This window comes from Diachasmimorpha longicaudata, chromosome 9 (genome assembly GCF_034640455.1).
Source record: "Diachasmimorpha longicaudata isolate KC_UGA_2023 chromosome 9, iyDiaLong2, whole genome shotgun sequence".
Lineage (NCBI taxonomy): Eukaryota > Metazoa > Arthropoda > Insecta > Hymenoptera > Braconidae > Diachasmimorpha > Diachasmimorpha longicaudata.
Genome location: NC_087233.1, coordinates 7510938 through 7527720, shown reverse-complemented (window position 1 = coordinate 7527720; position 16783 = coordinate 7510938). Strand labels below are relative to the sequence as shown.

Genomic DNA, 16783 nt, shown 5'->3' with positions numbered 1-16783 from the left:
ACTTTCCATCTTTCAGGGCACACACAGGCCCTTAAGCTCCTTCGTTTATCAACATTCAGGGTGAACCACCCCCAAATAGCCGTGGCGTGTCGGGAGAGTGATAACAACTAGTAATTATGACTTTTTGGATAATAGAGGCGAAATTAACTTGGTGGAAATGCGCTCAGAGCATCGCGTTCCGCACTTCTCCCCACGGACCTTATCAACGCCATCAGGGCTGCTCCATTTTGCCCAGCTCCCTTGTTATTTTTTACTGCCCAACTGGTCCCTCCCTCGCTCAGCACAACGACTTGACTGTAAACCAGGGAGTGTTTGACTTGCGAGGCAAATTCATCTTGTGAAATTATATTTCATCGGGGCCAGCTGACGCGCATCAACCCTTGCTTATCGTGTGTCAAGGGGGTGATTGGTTACGGGAACGTGTTGAGCCCTGTGTCAATCGAGTCTACGTGCTGTTTATCCCCGTTCAACGTGTGTCCCTTTGAGTTCAGGGTGTAATTAATCGGATTATCTTCTCCATTGCAACAATTTTATTCATTTTTATTCTCACTGGAGCGGCTAAATCGATAGGGGAGAGGATAAACGCCCTTCAGTACCTCCTACCTTACTCAATCTCATTAATATTAATGTTTTCCACCTCTCGTAATTTTTTATATTTTTTTACAATTAAATGCGCCGTGACAAGGACGAGTTTTAATAATTCTTTCCGGATAGACTGGAAATTTTGAAATAAGTTTTTTTTTTCTTGGGTGCACTCAGGGTATCTCAGTCACCGGTATTGAGACTGAAAAATTCATCTCCGTTATATTTGCATCATTAACTCGATCATAAAAAATTCATGCTCTTAATCCAGCCCCAGATACTCCCCAGGTGACATAACGTCGCCCGGAATCCGTTTTCCCTTCTCGACATCAGTTTTTATTAGAACTCGGGCCGTTTTCCAGGTACGGTACCAGGGAAACGAGCCACCGTAAATGTACACCAGAGAATATTCCAGGATTAACAGTTGGGTGTATTCTTTACGTTGAAAAAAAAAAACAGAAAAACATGCGAAACAGATAAATTAACCTGCGAGTCGTGTAGATGACTACGTCTAACACTCATTAGGGGGCTGACCTCTCAAGCTGGTGATAATACCTGCGGAATAATGATTACTCATCTTTCGAATCGGTTTTTCCACGACAGGCTGCTGTCAGATCGTCCAAGGATGCACTGTGGATGTTGAAGTTGGTTTCCTCAAAATTATAATTGCTGTAGATGAAAACTGGCAAATTGTCGGAGAGGCAGTAAAATTTTCTTGTCTTTGGCTCGATAATTATATCGTTGGGGAATATCAGGTCGTTATCATCCTGCGCTACGATACCTGGAAATGTTGACGATTAAATCTCGCACTGGATTTATTTTTCAACTAATAAATTATCGCTCATGTTTGTAAAAATATTCTCCGTGGAAGGGCGTGTCAAACTTACGGAAATTCTCCGGATTCAGTTTCTCGTTTGTATCCCAACAGGCTACTGAATTTTTATTGACTTGGGTAAAATAAATAATTCCAGTTTCCGTATCGATAGCCGAAGAAGTGCCCTGCGTCTTCGGGCCTTTATTTCCCTCCACGTGAAACTCTTCCCAGTAATGAGAATCAGCGAGGGCAGTTTGGTTCTTCAATAGACTAGTGGAAACCGAGAACTCATGAATACCGGACATCGGGTGGAAGTACAGGGTTTTGGAGCCGTCCTCCCTCGGGGAACTCAGGGCCATTCCGAACATCCCGTCTGTCCATTGGAAGGTTAATCCACTTACGTTGTAGTCACCTGAATAACGCGCCAACGCGTTAAAATAATAAGAACAAAGAAATTAATTTCCCACGCTGTGGGATTAATTTTCGGACACTAGAATAAGACCAGAAAATGTTTAAAAATGCCGAGACAATCACAGAACAACGCAATTAATTTTTTAATTGATGTTACTCAATTTTCATTGTATTCAGATTTGTCATGATGAAAGGGGACTAGAGAAAAAAATTTTTTTGTTACCGTGGAGGGGATCCATGTGGAAGTAATTATGCTCGATCCGCCATGAGTCATTCTTGGCCAGACTGTAAACGACGAGCCCATTAGCACCAAGGTCAGAATTGTACACGTAAGCATCGTCACAATTTTTCGGGTCAACATCGATCGCGGTGTCCGCGAAGAAGGTGTTGGGCTTAATGTCGCTCTCTTTGAGGGTGTATCGCAGGATAACCTGGAATAAACAGTCTAGGGGTCACGCGACATCCGAAACAGCATATTATGTGGCTCTTCAATTTGAGATGAAAAATAATAGCGAACCTTGTTCGTTTTGAGATCAATAGCGATGAGTTTCTTGGGCTGAACCTGGATGAACTCCCCAAGCATATCATCAACCCCACTATCAATGCCCCACATCCTGTCGCAGGCGTCAATCCTCACTCTCAGAATGTTAACAATAGCGTCGGGTGAATGAACATCATTGGACTCCCAGTCGGGATAGGGATTGAGTAACAGCGATGAATTCTCTGAAGCAGAAAATCGAGGGGTAGAGTAATTAACGACACCTGATCCCAGGTAAAGATTGATTGAATCATCCATTGAATTAATGCTTGAAGGTGGATGCAACTGCATTTGGAAAAAATTCAGAGAAAAAAAATACGAAATCATATGAACTTTAACGTGTAATTCAGGTATTTTTTTGCCGATATTTTTACCCTACCGGCACTACTGGCAGCCGCGGCTTCATTCAGGCTGATGTAATTCAAATTGGCAGGGACTCCCTTCTTCCATCTGGGCACGGTAATGAAGAGCTTGTCACCCCATACGTTCAACCCCAGGGGAACAGCATTTTCCTGCACGTAATCCCCTGATTCTGCGTAAGTTTGTCGCAGCGAGTCGTTCGGAAAATTGTAGTCTACTTTTTTCCAGGAGGCGATGGTTTTAAACGGATCCGCTGCTACCGCTGTCGCGAGAAGCACCAGGAGAACCCTCATTGTCATGATCCTGAGAATATGTTTTATTCAGGAGTAATTCTTATCAGTGCGAGAACAAAATTAAAAATTGCGAGAATTCCAATCAATTCCAGTTTATTGTTATTAAAAAAGGATCATCCTCACTAACTGTTGATAACTCCTGACCCGGTGACGCGTTACCAGACTTCAAATGGAGGGAAAATGATATTTTCCACTCCGTAAACAGTAGCTACTGATTGAAAATAATTTGGATTTACTTCCGAGGCTTAATTAGCTCGATCTGCGTTGTGCTCATTATTTCCTTTTTCGATTTTGTCATGAAAGGTTTTGGAAGCAGCGCGTAGAAACGATAGGCTATTGTTCGCATATGCGGGCCTTTGTGTCAACCAATCGTCCTGCCACACCCGTATTACTCCATTGTGAGACACACACGCTACCTTTTTTCATAGTTGAAAACAGATTCGAGCCATTCACGAGGCAACTCGTAATTATCTCACGCGCAAGATTATTCAATTTTTGTTCCACCGATTTAACTGGAATATTTCGATGAATTCAACCAGCGGTGCGATATAAATGAGCGAAAATTTCGGAGGAAAAAAAATAAATAGAAAAAAGGGAAAAAATCCGGTGATAAATGGATTATGTGAGGAATTTTCCGGAAATATTGTCTGGCCCTTGAGAATGTCGGAAATCAGGTCAAGAATATTGATGCAAGTGCTTAGCCCATGTATCCCCCGAGACTCGGTATTAATTCTCAACAAGGTCAACAAGTTTTAAATCCCGCTGATGAAAAAACCGTGAAAAATCCCAACTAATCCATTGAATCCCATATTTACGTGCTCAATACTTTGATTTGAATATTGCTGAAGTGTTAAAGAAGAGACGGGAAAGTATTTGGCAACAGCTCGATGCTCTCGCAACAGCCGAGGACACTTTCTCCGTTTAAAAATTGTCGTCTCGAGTGCGGAAATATGCCCGAACGATTACGAGTCCCTCGTTAACATCGAGTGATTTTGCGAAGGCATGTGCATTAGTGTCAGCGACCAATATTTGACATTGAGTGAGTCTCAAGGATTAGCCGAGTAGTGACAATGGCTTCCTGAATGAAATGAAGTGAAGAAAATAATTATTTGCAGCAACAAATGTCAAGATTTCGAACGATGGAAGGTCTCCTGTCCTTTCTTATTATTCTAATTTTTTTCCGGTAATTAAATCTTGATAGCCCCCACTTGTGTCTCATCGTAGTTATGCAGATGAATATATTTTGTGGAAAAATATATTGAATGAATATTTTGTTCCATTATTTTTTATATTCGGTTTTATGAAATTTTTTTCTCTCAAATATCGCCGAAGGATTTTCAGATCTGAAGGTCGGGTGAAGTAGATTGTTAATCACATATTTTTAAAGAATGTCAAAACCTTCGTACTCACAGTTCAGTCGAAAGAGAACAGGTATCGCTTGGAGAACGGTCTAACCGTGAATGACGTTTTCCAGTTGGATACGCGGGTCTCTTATATAGCCAGTGGCTAATAGACTGTCCTCTCGGCCACCAGCAATCAGAATTATACCCATTTTTCATGATGAATTCTCCTGTTTCATGTATCTGTAAACAGACTAATCCTGTCAACTGTCAAACCTCAAATTACCGTGATTATGATAATTTAAATTTTTTTTTCGAGGCTAGGGAATTCGTTGATGCGAGCGGTGAATGATGAGGCTTTGAAAATTTCAGGGATATTGCTGGTTTAATTGTTTAATTGGATTTGAAATTTATTGCTGGAGGAATGACTCGTGGCACTCTGCAGGAAGGCTTTTCCCGGTCCATTGTTCCTCGAGCACATCCTATCGCCGTTGGGAATATGTCTCATCGGGGGAGTCATTTGCATGAAGCCGGCTTCGAGGGAATCCTCGGGTAAAGGTCGGGCTTTGATGTTTTATGGCAATCTTTTTTTAATTGTTTTTATTTTTATTTCAGGGGTTGTCGCGGGGGAGTTTGATATTCAAATTTTCGCCGGAAAAGTCGGCACTGGTGGCTCAAGGACTCCAGTCTTTTTTTTTTACCTCGCTGAGGTGTATTGCGATTTTTTTATTGGACGAAACTTTCTTTGAAGCTTAAATTAATGAATATTTTTTCATAACTGAGGTATTTTTCATTTCCACGATAAAGAATTAACTTAGTCATTGTAATTACTCGATGACTCAGCAGATTTTCCAACAGATGCGGATGGAAATAATGTTTTTCCAATGGTAGAAAAAAAAAATGGAAATCGATTATGTATGAGACGTTTGAAAAAAATCGGTGAGAAATTATTTTATTCAAAACCTTTTGCTTGTTAACAAAATCCTACGATTGCCACGATGCTGATCCTGACCATCGCAAGTCTGCATACATGACTCGATAATTAAATGTCCATTGCGTGATTGCAAAAGTACAATCACAGAATCATCAATTGGCATTAGACAAGATTGTTGGAAAATCATTGAGACGCGAAGATAAAAATGATTTTCCCAGGCAAGATGAAGGTTTGTGAGATAAAGCGGGATAATTGATGTACAAATACACTCGAGTATTACAAAATAATTCATCTATTTACATCGAGAACGCACGTTGTGAAATACAAAAGTGTCGGTGTGCTCTTACAAGGCAATATCTTTATACAAAAATACGTGTTCCATCATTTTTTTTTCTTCTATTAATTCGTTGACGTCTGTGATTATTCAGTATCGAAGGTGATCGCTCATGAAAATTTCCCCTTGGCTGAATTAATTACGAGCGAAGTCGATCATCTTTCGGCAATCGATAGAGCGATTGCTCTTTGCATCGACGCAAAGAGAAATCGGAATAAATAAGTCTCAGATGAATCTATTATTCTGCATAGAGCCTGCTATTTGCATATAATTCTTTCACAATATCTTAAAACGGTTTGTTCATTTCTATAAAACTTTCTATAATTTTTCTAGGTTATCTAATTCACAGAGGTGGCCACTACGTTCGATCGAATGGTCTTTATTTGTCGTTCTGGAACTGAAATAAAATGATCTTTTTTCACTAGTCAACTATTTAAATGTTTATGAAACTGGATTTTCATGAGATGGAATTATTTAAAATGCGGTAAATTCATCTTGAATAGTATTTGTACGAACTATTTAAATACTATTTCATGTGTGATGTTTGATGGCTGAAAAATATTAATTATTCTAGCGCACCTCTGTTCATTGATCTAAAATTTTTTTTTAAAAGGTAAATAAATAAAAAATGTGGAATGATCATTCTGGTTTTATATCTAATCAGAGTGTAGCTTCAGCCTCAATGTCCTTCTGAGTCCTCACGATTTTTTTTACTTTCCTGAAAAATAAGAAAATTTGTGGACTCGTATTTTCCAATATCCCTCTATCTACTGATTGAAATCCCTCACCTTCCGAAGTCTTCGCCGTCCTGAAGTGTCTCTGGTAATGTGCATCCATTAGTTTCTGGTAGAAGAAGGGCAAGAGCTGCGCCAACAAGTGGAAATGTCCCGAAAAAGACCGGCGGAAGCCAGGGAACGAAATTCTGGATTGTCAATGAAAAACGAAATAATCAGGAGACTGACGGGCTATTGATTTTGTTTTTTCAATGAGAGAATATCTATCTCACCAGTGAAACTATAAATGGGGCAACCATTGATCCAATTCTGGCGCACATACTGCTTGTCCCAACTCCGATATTCCTTACGACTGTTGGAAAGAGCTCACCAGAGAATAAATAGACGGTTGTGAACGAGACTGACATGCCAACAATTCCAAAACAAGCGAAAATTAACCGAAGCCATGCTGCATCTAAAAGGAAATAGAGAAAATTAATTTTCCAACGGGGTTTCCCAAGAAACTAGTGAATGAACGAATGGCAAGACGGAAATACTTTGAACAATTCGACTGAGAATTGTGAATAAATATTATTCCATAGCTCATTTAAATATATTTGGGGTGAATTTTTCACGGTATTTTGGCGCAAGAACTCGTCCTTCATTATTCATTCACTAGTAGCATTACTCAAATATTCAGAATTACCAGATTAACAAGGTTTACTGTCTTCTCTCCCCACTCTACCGTACGCATTAAAAAAATACAGGAACGATAAATTCAGAACCGCCACTTTCACCCTGATTCACGTACTAAACATAAAATATTAACGTTAAGTTCTGAAAACTCACTCTGTGGCGCTATGATTAACAGAAGCGCTGCAGTACCAGCAACGCCATTACTAACGATAAGGGTTATCTTCCTTCCCAATTTATTCATCGCCCACCATGCAACAAAATTTCCCGGTATCTGAGTCGCCCCGGAGACAGCGAAATTCAAAAAAATATCGCCACCAACTTGTCCGATGTACTGGGTCATGCCGAACAGGCCCATTCCGCATACGGCCCAGTTGAAGAATATCGCCAAGGACTTAATCCTCATGTTGGGGGTCCTGAAGAGGTCGAGGATCGATGCACCATGGTCCGAGGCCGTCTTTCGTGAATTCTAACGATGATATTTAATTAATTACTTTGTCCAAACAACAGAAGATATTTCAATTTTCTGAAATGTAAAATCAGGAAATCTTACAGCATGAAGACAGTGCTTCCTGACCATGTCCGGAATGTCCTTATCCTCAATTTTATTGACTCTAGCTGCCTTCCTGAGGATTCTGGTGGCCGCCTGCTGTTTGCCGACAGCCAACAGCCACCTAGGGGACTCCGGCACGACCCACCAATACCCCAGAAGGATAATCGATGGGAGAGTAATAGCTAATTGCAGATGCTGCCAGTGACGAAAGTAGAAGGCTATTCCTGCTAATGACATGTGACCTAAGCTATACGGTATCTGATAAAGAACTGTGATTGCCGCTCGCCACTGAGTACCCACCATTTCCATGCCTGGAACAAGAGCATTCCGAATGATTGAAATTAATGGCGTACATTAATTGCGGGGATTAATTCCACTTTCGAAAGGCCATGGAAGAAGACTGGGGAATGCAGTCGAGATTGGACTGCTTCACGATTACTAGATTTGAGGGAGCACATGGGGAGAATCGAACCAGATCACTGGAATCTGGAAGTATTTTTGATAAGGGGATTATCTACTTACAAATTACGTAACTAGTGACCATGGTTCCTCCTGTCGCCATGGCTGATAATAATTTCATCAATAGTAGAGCTGGGAACCAGGGGACTGTTGCACACCCGATTCCAGATACCAATTGGAGGATTACTGAGATCATCAGCGGAATTTTACGGCCAAATCTGTGACAACACAGCAATAATGAACGTTCATGGAAGTGTCTGATTTAAAAAATATTTGGATACGTAAATGAAACTGAAGCTAAACTATTTTTTCATAATGATAATTAATGTTTAACTTTAATGCGACGTCTGGTATTTTTTTCCTCGTGAAAGGATTTATTCAGTGTTCAAAAGAGCGTATTTTATGACTAAAATAAAAAAGTAGTTCGTGCTTAACAAATCGTAAATTACGGCCTCAATAAACGGACTTTATGATGTTTCTACACGTTATTTATAAAAAAAAAAAATATTTTTACCAACGCGAATTAATTATCACGGGAATTATTGCCGCGAATGATTCATTACTCGCTCACCTGTCGGCCAAACTTCCAAAGGTAATATTTCCCAGCAAAATACCAAACATGAGTATTGACTGGAGTATATTGGCATAGTGCGACCTGCTGCAGACCAATGCCCACTGAAACAACACAATTCCCATGATCACGTGCAACTAATTAACGTGCCGGTAACTAATTAATTACCTGTGATATTATGGTCTCAGGGAAGATTGTTCTCTCGAAATCCCACTTGTCACACTGCGCTTGGGTACCATTGACATCGACAAGACACTGGTCCTTCGTTAGTGTGCGCGCTGGACTAGTGCAATTATATCCCTGGTTCAGTGGGGCCATGAATACAATAGCCAGCTGATGCCATGCTACCGGAAATTTAACGAGGGATATTGCCAGGCAAATGAGAATTTGCCACCTTCCGAGGGCGCCCATTGCCTCCTGGACGGCATCGACCTCCTCGTACTCATTCCGATCCTTTTCTTTGACGACATTCTTACCATTCACTTCCGCTGCAATGGGAGAAAGAGTTTTATTAGCTCCTGGAGGCCCTCGAGGCATTTTTATTTTTCTTTTGATTGAGCCAGAGGATTTGGGGTCTTAGGACTGCGAGTGATTGACGCAGGCGTGGGCGTGGGGTGATATAGGAGGGATCATTGATATTATCGGGACAAGGCCGAGGAAATTGTGATAAAGGGGTGGAAGTGATAACAATAATTCCGGACGTGAACAGAATTTTTTTTCATAGAAATATCATTTATTACAGGGAAGAACAGAAAAAGAGATAAATCAATACTCTTTAGGGAGAAAAAAATTTTTGAAAGATATAAAAATAATTTCACCCACAAAATGAATCTATATTTAGTCGATTTCGTTGGATATCTTTAACAGATAGCACTCGTGAACAAAACATTTTCGTAAATATCCGAAAAATCTAAAAACAACTCCCCCACGACCTCTGGCCACCGATAATCACCGTTCAGCCCCGGAGTTATAAAATTTGATAGTTGTTTCGATCCAAAAAATCGCCCATCAGAAATTCATGCGACATTAGCATCGCCCGGGACGATCACACGTGTCGATAAAGTGAAAAACCCATGTTCTCGCGCACGACGTCCACCCGGTGCGCGTAACATCCGGTTTCCCACCCCAAAGTCCACAAAAACTGATTGAACTCGCCAACGAAAACCCGCGGCTCGATGAATTTTCATAAATCCCCGTCACTGCTCATAATTCAATTTCAATGACAAACATATCAGACTCACATCGTGTTTCTGGAATTAGGGGCGATGTTTCCACGGGAAGTGGCTCCATGTTAACGCGATCCCCCATTAATCGGCGGTCACACGCCCCATTGACGTTCATGAGAACTTTTCACTGAATTTATTTCACTCGGCGAGTTTCGGTGTTCAACGAATGCCGATTTTGTGAAACTTGCGAGAGACTTTGGTCGCAGAGCACGACTGATTCTTTCTCGATCCCCCAGACAGTTCAAGGCCTGGTAGAAGCGGTCTATCGATGCAGTGACATTTTCGCAACAGTCATAAACATAGATAAATCGATCGATAGTGACCAGAGGCTAGAGGAGACCCATATATTTGACATAGATCATTTCCTGAATAATTTTTTTCTAATCTTTTATCAACCAAATCCATTACAAGACGCTCCGGCCGAAGCTCTAGATTATTTTTTAATAATTTGCACATGATAAATTATCGCGGAAAAATTTCCTCGCGTCATTTCCATCGAGCAATAAAATTTGCAAAGTGAGTTCAACTGCAGTGATCCGTCTCTCACAAAAAAAAATATTGAATAACCGATTTCTCGATCTGGAATTCATCTCCTGATTTAGATTTAAGAGAAATAAATCGATAAGTGATCTTTAGCTCGTACTATTCCATCGACACGTGTCTGTTCATTATCGGAATGTTAAACTTCACACGACGACCGGGGGTAGGAGTGCCTCTTTTGCGTCATTGAGACTGGGCATTCTGAGTGGACGGAGCGGTGGGTGTGTGTCGCCAATGACAACTGGGATTGGCCAGTGGAATGAAACATGCGAATCGATAGAACGATCGTTCAAGCGCCAATGATTCACGGATTCGCGACTTTCGGCAGAGGGCGCTGAGACCTCGCGAACAATCATTTCGTAATTTTCAAGTGAACTTTGATTGTTGGCCGGAGCCTTAGGTTCGATCAAGGGCTTGTTGACGTGGGGAATATCGCTGACTCGAGGGAAAAAAAATCATTCAACATTTTATTGACATAGATCATCCAGGCTTTTGATTTTTTATGATTCGTAAAAAATATTCAATTGACGGCCTAATTTTTTATTTAAAATTATGTCGGTAGGATTTTTCAAGTTATGAAAAATCTAATAAATAGCCGTAGAAACTGACATTCTTTATTTTAAAAAGCAATTCTCCTAGAAGGTTGCAGGACAGATGTATCGCCACAATGTTGCGGTATTTGACACACATATACCACTTGGGCTATAATTCCGTTATTGACAAAGAGCAAATGGGCTCAATGTTTTCCACATTTTTCCCAAAGTACACGCCTGCTTGCAGCTCCATTACGAGTGTTATGAATAGGTGGATAATACCATGGCTTTGTTGCTCTATTCTGAGATGTGAATGATACGTGTCACTTTCAACAACAACTGGACGGGATTGAAGGTGAGCGACGCCACTACGAGATTTATTGAATTATAAAGGACTGCTTGTGGTTGTTAGGATCTCAGGGGACAGCTGTGGTGTGATATGACGTGTTGAATTTATTAAAAAATTTATTGCCCAACTTCTCAAGGTCCATTGTTTTTAACTTCCGAATTTTCGAGCGGAAAAAATTGAAAAATCAGTCGCTCTCGATTAAATCCAATGTTTATCTGGTAACTCATGAAGATTCCAAACAGTTGGCCCACCACTGGCGCCAGCATCAAATACGAGTGATTCACATTTACATCCCATTACACCAGTAGAAACATTTTATCAGCCGTTGAGTTTGACTACTGTCTAGTCGTCAGACCCTAATTAATCCCAGCTTACGAAATTCACACGAATACTATTAACTTTTTCCTTGATAACAATTTTTATGGCTCATAATCTGGCTCCGATCCGATAACGAAAGGGCATCAACTTTTTTATTTTCCCCAGGTATTGTTTAATGAGAGTCCTTGGGACCTACATGTGACTTTCGCAAAGTACTCCAAGCAAAGGTCAGTCAGACCTTCGAAGCACTGTTATTACTTGCCAATTTTCTTTTCTTCGAAAGGATATCAGGATAAACAATATGCAAAATCATAAATGAACAGTATTTTCCCTCCCTATTATCCACTGGAAGAAAACATCTTCCACTGTTTTCTCAATGTTTAATTTCATTTTATTTTATTAATTATTTTTTTTATCGCATGCAACGATGAGATATATTGCGGAAACTTACCGTATCCATTGGTTTGAATATTCTTCATATCACCGGGCAGTACCGACCCCTCACTATTCTCTCTAGTGTTCGGTATGTATCTCCCGATGATGAAATATTTTTCCTCGGTCTCTGCAACATGAATGATTCGTTGTTCAATGAAATTGTTTTTCTATTGTTCAATTGAACTGTAAATTTTTTCATTCATTCACTTGTCATTTTTGTCCCTCGCGTTGGGGATGAAAATAAAAAACAGTCGGTAAACAGATCGTTCTGTGCGTAAGATGTGTTGTGACAGAATGACTAATGACGCAGATTGATAACGAATGGTGGGAAATAATGCCAAGTGCTTGTGGTAATCCCTCTCAGGAATCTTAAATCCGCATTTTTCAGGGACTGTGGTGCGGTAAATTGCCGGCTTTCCTCTCTTTATGATTAATAAAACATTTATGAGAGTTTGAGTGCAGAAGTGGGTTTATTGAGGCTGTGAATGTGAAAATCCCGGCTTGAGTTGAATCAACCGACGTGGATTTAATGAAGATTTCTGAGTCATATAGGAATTAGGGAGAGATTCAAGAGATTTAGTTTTATCTGCATTCGTCATTTTGGGGGAGGAAGTCGTGGCACGTCCACTTCTTTCGGAGAAACACTTACCTCCTTCATTATTGATCCTTGAATTTTTTTAAATCGATCAAATAACAAAATAATATGAGTGTATGGAATTTTTAATTGAGAGGGATTAATTCATTATGGCGGCATTAGTGACTGCTGAGGCATTCTCAGCCATAATTGAGGCTTCTCCGAGGTGATATGAGTAATTCACCGCACCTGAAATGATAACGGACTTTGTTTCCCTGACACTTAATTAATTAAGTTACCTCTCCTCGTGATCTCTGAACAATTGAGCGAATTTTTCAACTGATTGGATGAGCAATTAAATTTCAAATCGTCCCACGACGCAATTCTTAACATGTTAAGATAGAATTGTAAAATTTTCCAAAATTAATTACTCGGCCCCGATAAATCTTCCACTGGGCGAATTGGGGGGAGCCGACAGATAAGGAACCACGGTTAACCCCACTGACTTACATATCAACTCGTTCGAGTGGTAGATATAACAAATAGAAGCTAATTACAGTAATTTCCCTCGTTTCATCATCGCGAGAGGGGGAAAAGAGTCGATAACTATTGTATAATTTTTTTTCAGGATTCAATAAATTCTCGGAGAAATCTCAAAGGCCAGGTTTAATGACTGATAATACCGCATGAGTAATTGGCCTGAATGTGTCGAAATATCGGGTGGAATCGCAAGAATGGAACGAAAATATTCCAGCGATGGTTGAATGCGAAGGAAAGGTCTGCGGACTAAACTGGGATGAATTTAATGATCTCGCACGAGCGAGTGGACTGTCATTACTTCCACCGCGAATTACTGTTATCAATGGCGCCGACTAATTGCGTGTGTGTGCCTCCATGTCATGACGAGGAGAAGGGGAGGGGCTGAGTCAATGGACGAAGCGTGGGATTCTTGCGCGGGGGGGGGCTGACACAAATCAATCGAACCTGATATTACAACTACTGTCACAACTAATTAAATTACTAATTAAAATAGTGATATTCATTTAAAGGAATTTTTTGGACTATTTTCCTATCTTTAGGAATGTTTTACTCGAACAGATCAATTTTTTGATTGTGTAATTTCTCTTCTGGAAAAATTTGTCAATGGAGTTCCGGAAAATCAGGGAAAAAATTCTTTTCTCTCGTTGGAATTCTCTCCTTCATTTCACCACTGCGGAACTATTTGTCTGGCTATTTCTGAGGCACGTTTGCATCCCTGGAGCTTGGGATACAGGAGTCGTCGAATGTACTATTTATAGCTCATCTCCGACGATTATCCATTCACGCGGCAGATTGGTCGTTATTGAATAGTTAATCGTATTTCATCTCCTCTGACGGTGTGACTCGTACTCCCGTTTGATTAATATTTGTGGAATTGTGTGGGAGGCAAAGCGTGGATTCAGTCGGGTAGGTTAGGAACACGAAGGAAAGGGTGGATTTCCCCTAAAACATTTTACAGTAATACACATGTGAACAGCAGAATTTTATAATAATGATTTCTCTTAGGAAGAGGAAAATATCATCAATTTCGTGTCATTCTTCTTAAAAAAATTCTTCTGACTTCCGATATTAAATTGCAAAACTTTCCTCGACTCAGGCTGATTTAAATGGACAAAAAATCAACCGCACAATGACGTGTTGCAACTGCAACAGCTGATAAGCCCGACTGGCGTCTCAACTTTCCTGCACTGGACTCTGACAAATTCCGGGCAATTAAAAAATACTCAAGCACACGAATACCCACATCTTTCATTCATATTCAATAGTCGTGATTGATCCGGTTGCCGGAGAGAATGCCAACGGTAAGAATGAGGTCGCTGAGTGGATGATGAAAAAATTGGAAGTCCATGCAGGACTTGTTTTACAATATTTACTCGATAAGAAATCGCTCTCTAATGAATCGGAAGTTAAACTTGAGTGCCACCACATGATTTAGCGATATCGGGTGACTCCAATCACCCACACGTGCAGGGGAGTCCCTCTATCGTGACGTGTGAATCGTTCCACGAATTCCATTTAAAATATGCATTTTTTCCCAATATTTAATTTCCTTGTTTGATATCTTTAATAATTTCCAGAAAATTTGAAAGCGATTGAAAATCTTTTTTTTTTCTTTTAAAGAAAAATAAATTATTCTTTTCAGCCCCTCCAGTGACACGAATTGGAGAGCTGGTCGTCATCGAGGGTGAATATCGACATGCCTATCAAATATTTCGAAATTACCCCGACAATGTCCCGCCCATTCCCGATCTCCGAACCCGAGTCGATAATATTCCTCGGTGCATTCGAATTTCAATAATGCATTGGACGATGTGTCGTCACATACACCATCGACAATCAAGGTTCTGCCCGTGACACAGAGATACGTGTGTGTTACACACTCTGTTAGGGTGACGGGAGTAACAAGTGTCCTGACATGTGCACCGAGAGGAATGTTGAATTACGAATACGATTGTTTATTTATACCATTGCAGATAGATGTTAATGATTTCTTGGGTTCTTCCAAACAATTTTAGAATTTTCTTTCCGAGAAAAAAATACAATTGACGTACAAGTTAAATTTCAATTATATTTGGTTGCAGAAGTAATAGAAAATTGACTGCAATTATTATTTCCATAATTCCATCGAAACTAATCGATTTTAATTATTTTTTATGGCCTGCTTTAAGCAGAAATATGAGCGTCACTATTCGATTATTCATAGCGAGTTTTTTTGTGCCGGAAGAGTCTACCACGTTGTGAATAATTGCAGAAGCATTAGAAACTGATGAGATCATTGACTCAAAAAAATATAAATTAATTGCAATGCTGTAAAAATTGTAATTATTTAATACAAATAATTGAAGAATCATTTGCATCCATTCCTATTCAATTCATTACCATTTGTATTTGCTTCTGAATAGTACGTGATTGAATGTTTTTTTTTAATAAAGCCATTACCTTTACGTCAATGAAAAAATTAGTGCTATCAAGCGCAAACTAGATTAATCATTCAAAAAAACTAGGCTGTGTCTCAAGTATATCTCGTTGTTTCATCATTCAGCCTATCAATGATGCATGAACACTCATGCTCAGCATATGAACATAATAATACCCTGGAAATTGAGAAGGAAAATACTTTCTGCCATGTTTTTCCACGTATTTTCAAAATTTACATACCAAGATACACAACAAATGTGCAAACATGTGACGCGGGAGACACGTGCGCGACTACAATTTCGGTTTTAATGATGCCAAGAGCATATGATGGCCCACCATTTGCCTAGCAATTTATTACCTTCGAGATGTTAGAATTATTATAAATTAAAATTTATCCCAGTTACAATCGTGTTGTCCATTTTCAATTTTCATTGAAAACCAACATTATTTTATAGAAATATTTCCATCCCTGAGGGCTGACCCCCTCGCCCTCAGGGAACTGCGCGGCAGTGGCCAAAAATTGCCGCGAATCCCGGGACTTTTCACCCAAAAATCACTTGAGCACAACGAATTTGAATTTGGCAACTTTCCCCGACGAATCTCCGTCAACATTTCGTCTAATAATACCGAAAAACATTTTCCCACTCGCATCAATCGCCAGAGCACGTTTTTCTCCCCTCTGGGGCGGGAAATAACGTCTGAAGATTCGCTACTCACTCTATTGATTTTCCGATCGATCCGGAAGTGCAACGACCGCTCTCTATCCTTCCGGAAGTGTTCCACTGGCGGCGCAACAGTTCAATTTGAATTTTTAACAGTCACAGGTGTTTATTTATTTCCACCCTCGCCCCAACCAAACGTCAACCAACTCTCCAGGGCCAAAAATATATTTTATTCTGCGACGCGTCAGTTCGAGAATTTGCGTCAAGTTCACTGTTATTAAATTTATAAATATATTCCACCCACTCGGCGAACGTCACGGCTTTTTATTATTTATCGATTTAATTAATTTATAACTCCGTCGGGAGTTGTTTTTTTTTGTCAAAAATTGTGGCACATCAATCTGGGTATTAGATCGATGTTGCGAGGTTACTGGTGCACGTTACAAACTGATACTCGCGTTGTAAGTTTGTTGGGCATAAACTCGGTCTTTGCAATGCGCTCTCTGAGCCAGTGCCACGCGTTAAAGAGGAGTAGAGTAGGGCCACGGTGGTGGTGGCCGACACCCGAAGAGAGGAGGATTTTTACGCAACGG

The 16783-nt window shown here is 40.1% G+C and overlaps 2 protein-coding genes across 4 annotated transcripts; both read right to left on the bottom strand.

The window, feature by feature from the left end:
- Positions 1-507: 507 nt before the first annotated feature.
- LOC135165998 (protein yellow-like) lies at positions 508-4572 on the bottom strand. Its single transcript, XM_064127883.1, has 6 exons — positions 4409-4572; positions 2725-3008; positions 2325-2530; positions 2031-2238; positions 1470-1808; positions 508-1363 (listed from the first exon to the last, which is right to left on the bottom strand). Exons 1-6 carry the CDS (start codon positions 4555-4557, stop codon positions 1152-1154), a joined length of 1398 nt encoding a protein of 465 aa, XP_063983953.1. The 5' UTR covers positions 4558-4572; the 3' UTR covers positions 508-1151.
- A 976-nt stretch (positions 4573-5548) lies between these two features.
- LOC135165997 (organic cation transporter protein-like) lies at positions 5549-16720 on the bottom strand. Of its 3 annotated transcripts, XM_064127881.1 has the most exons (10): positions 16246-16720; positions 12013-12123; positions 8764-9083; positions 8596-8699; positions 8088-8242; positions 7566-7876; positions 7169-7481; positions 6613-6794; positions 6395-6528; positions 5549-6324 (listed from the first exon to the last, which is right to left on the bottom strand). In XM_064127881.1, the coding sequence occupies exons 2-10, from the start codon at positions 12038-12040 to the stop codon at positions 6267-6269; spliced, it is 1605 nt and encodes a 534-aa protein (XP_063983951.1). In that variant the 5' UTR covers positions 12041-12123; positions 16246-16720; the 3' UTR covers positions 5549-6266. The 3 variants fall into 3 exon arrangements, with proteins under 3 accessions (XP_063983951.1, XP_063983949.1, XP_063983952.1); XM_064127879.1 differs by lacking the exons at positions 12013-12123; positions 16246-16720 and adding an exon at positions 9837-10805; XM_064127882.1 differs by lacking the exons at positions 5549-6324; positions 6395-6528; positions 12013-12123; positions 16246-16720 and adding exons at positions 7026-7129; positions 9837-11269 and having other exon boundaries at positions 6654-6794; positions 7224-7481.
- Between the last annotated feature and the right edge of the window lie 63 nt (positions 16721-16783).

What these genes read in the sequence shown, in the direction of transcription:
- LOC135165997 (XM_064127879.1), bottom strand. Translation starts at nt 9,936, where the DNA reads ATGAACGTCAATGGGGCGTGTGACCGCCGATTAATGGGGGATCGCGTT. An exon ending in TTTGGAAGTTTGGCCGACAG is followed by an intron (nt 8,243 to 8,595) that starts GTGAGCGAGTAA and finishes GTGTTGTCACAG; the next exon opens with ATTTGGCCGTAAAATTCCGC. An exon ending in GACGGCGAAGACTTCGGAAG is followed by an intron (nt 6,325 to 6,394) that starts GTGAGGGATTTC and finishes CTTATTTTTCAG; the next exon opens with GAAAGTAAAAAAAATCGTGA.
- LOC135165998 (XM_064127883.1), bottom strand. Translation starts at nt 4,557, where the DNA reads ATGAAAAATGGGTATAATTCTGATTGCTGGTGGCCGAGAGGACAGTCT. An exon ending in TTGATCTCAAAACGAACAAG is followed by an intron (nt 2,239 to 2,324) that starts GTTCGCTATTAT and finishes TGTTTATTCCAG; the next exon opens with GTTATCCTGCGATACACCCT. An exon ending in ACTGAATCCGGAGAATTTCC is followed by an intron (nt 1,364 to 1,469) that starts GTAAGTTTGACA and finishes CAACATTTCCAG; the next exon opens with GTATCGTAGCGCAGGATGAT.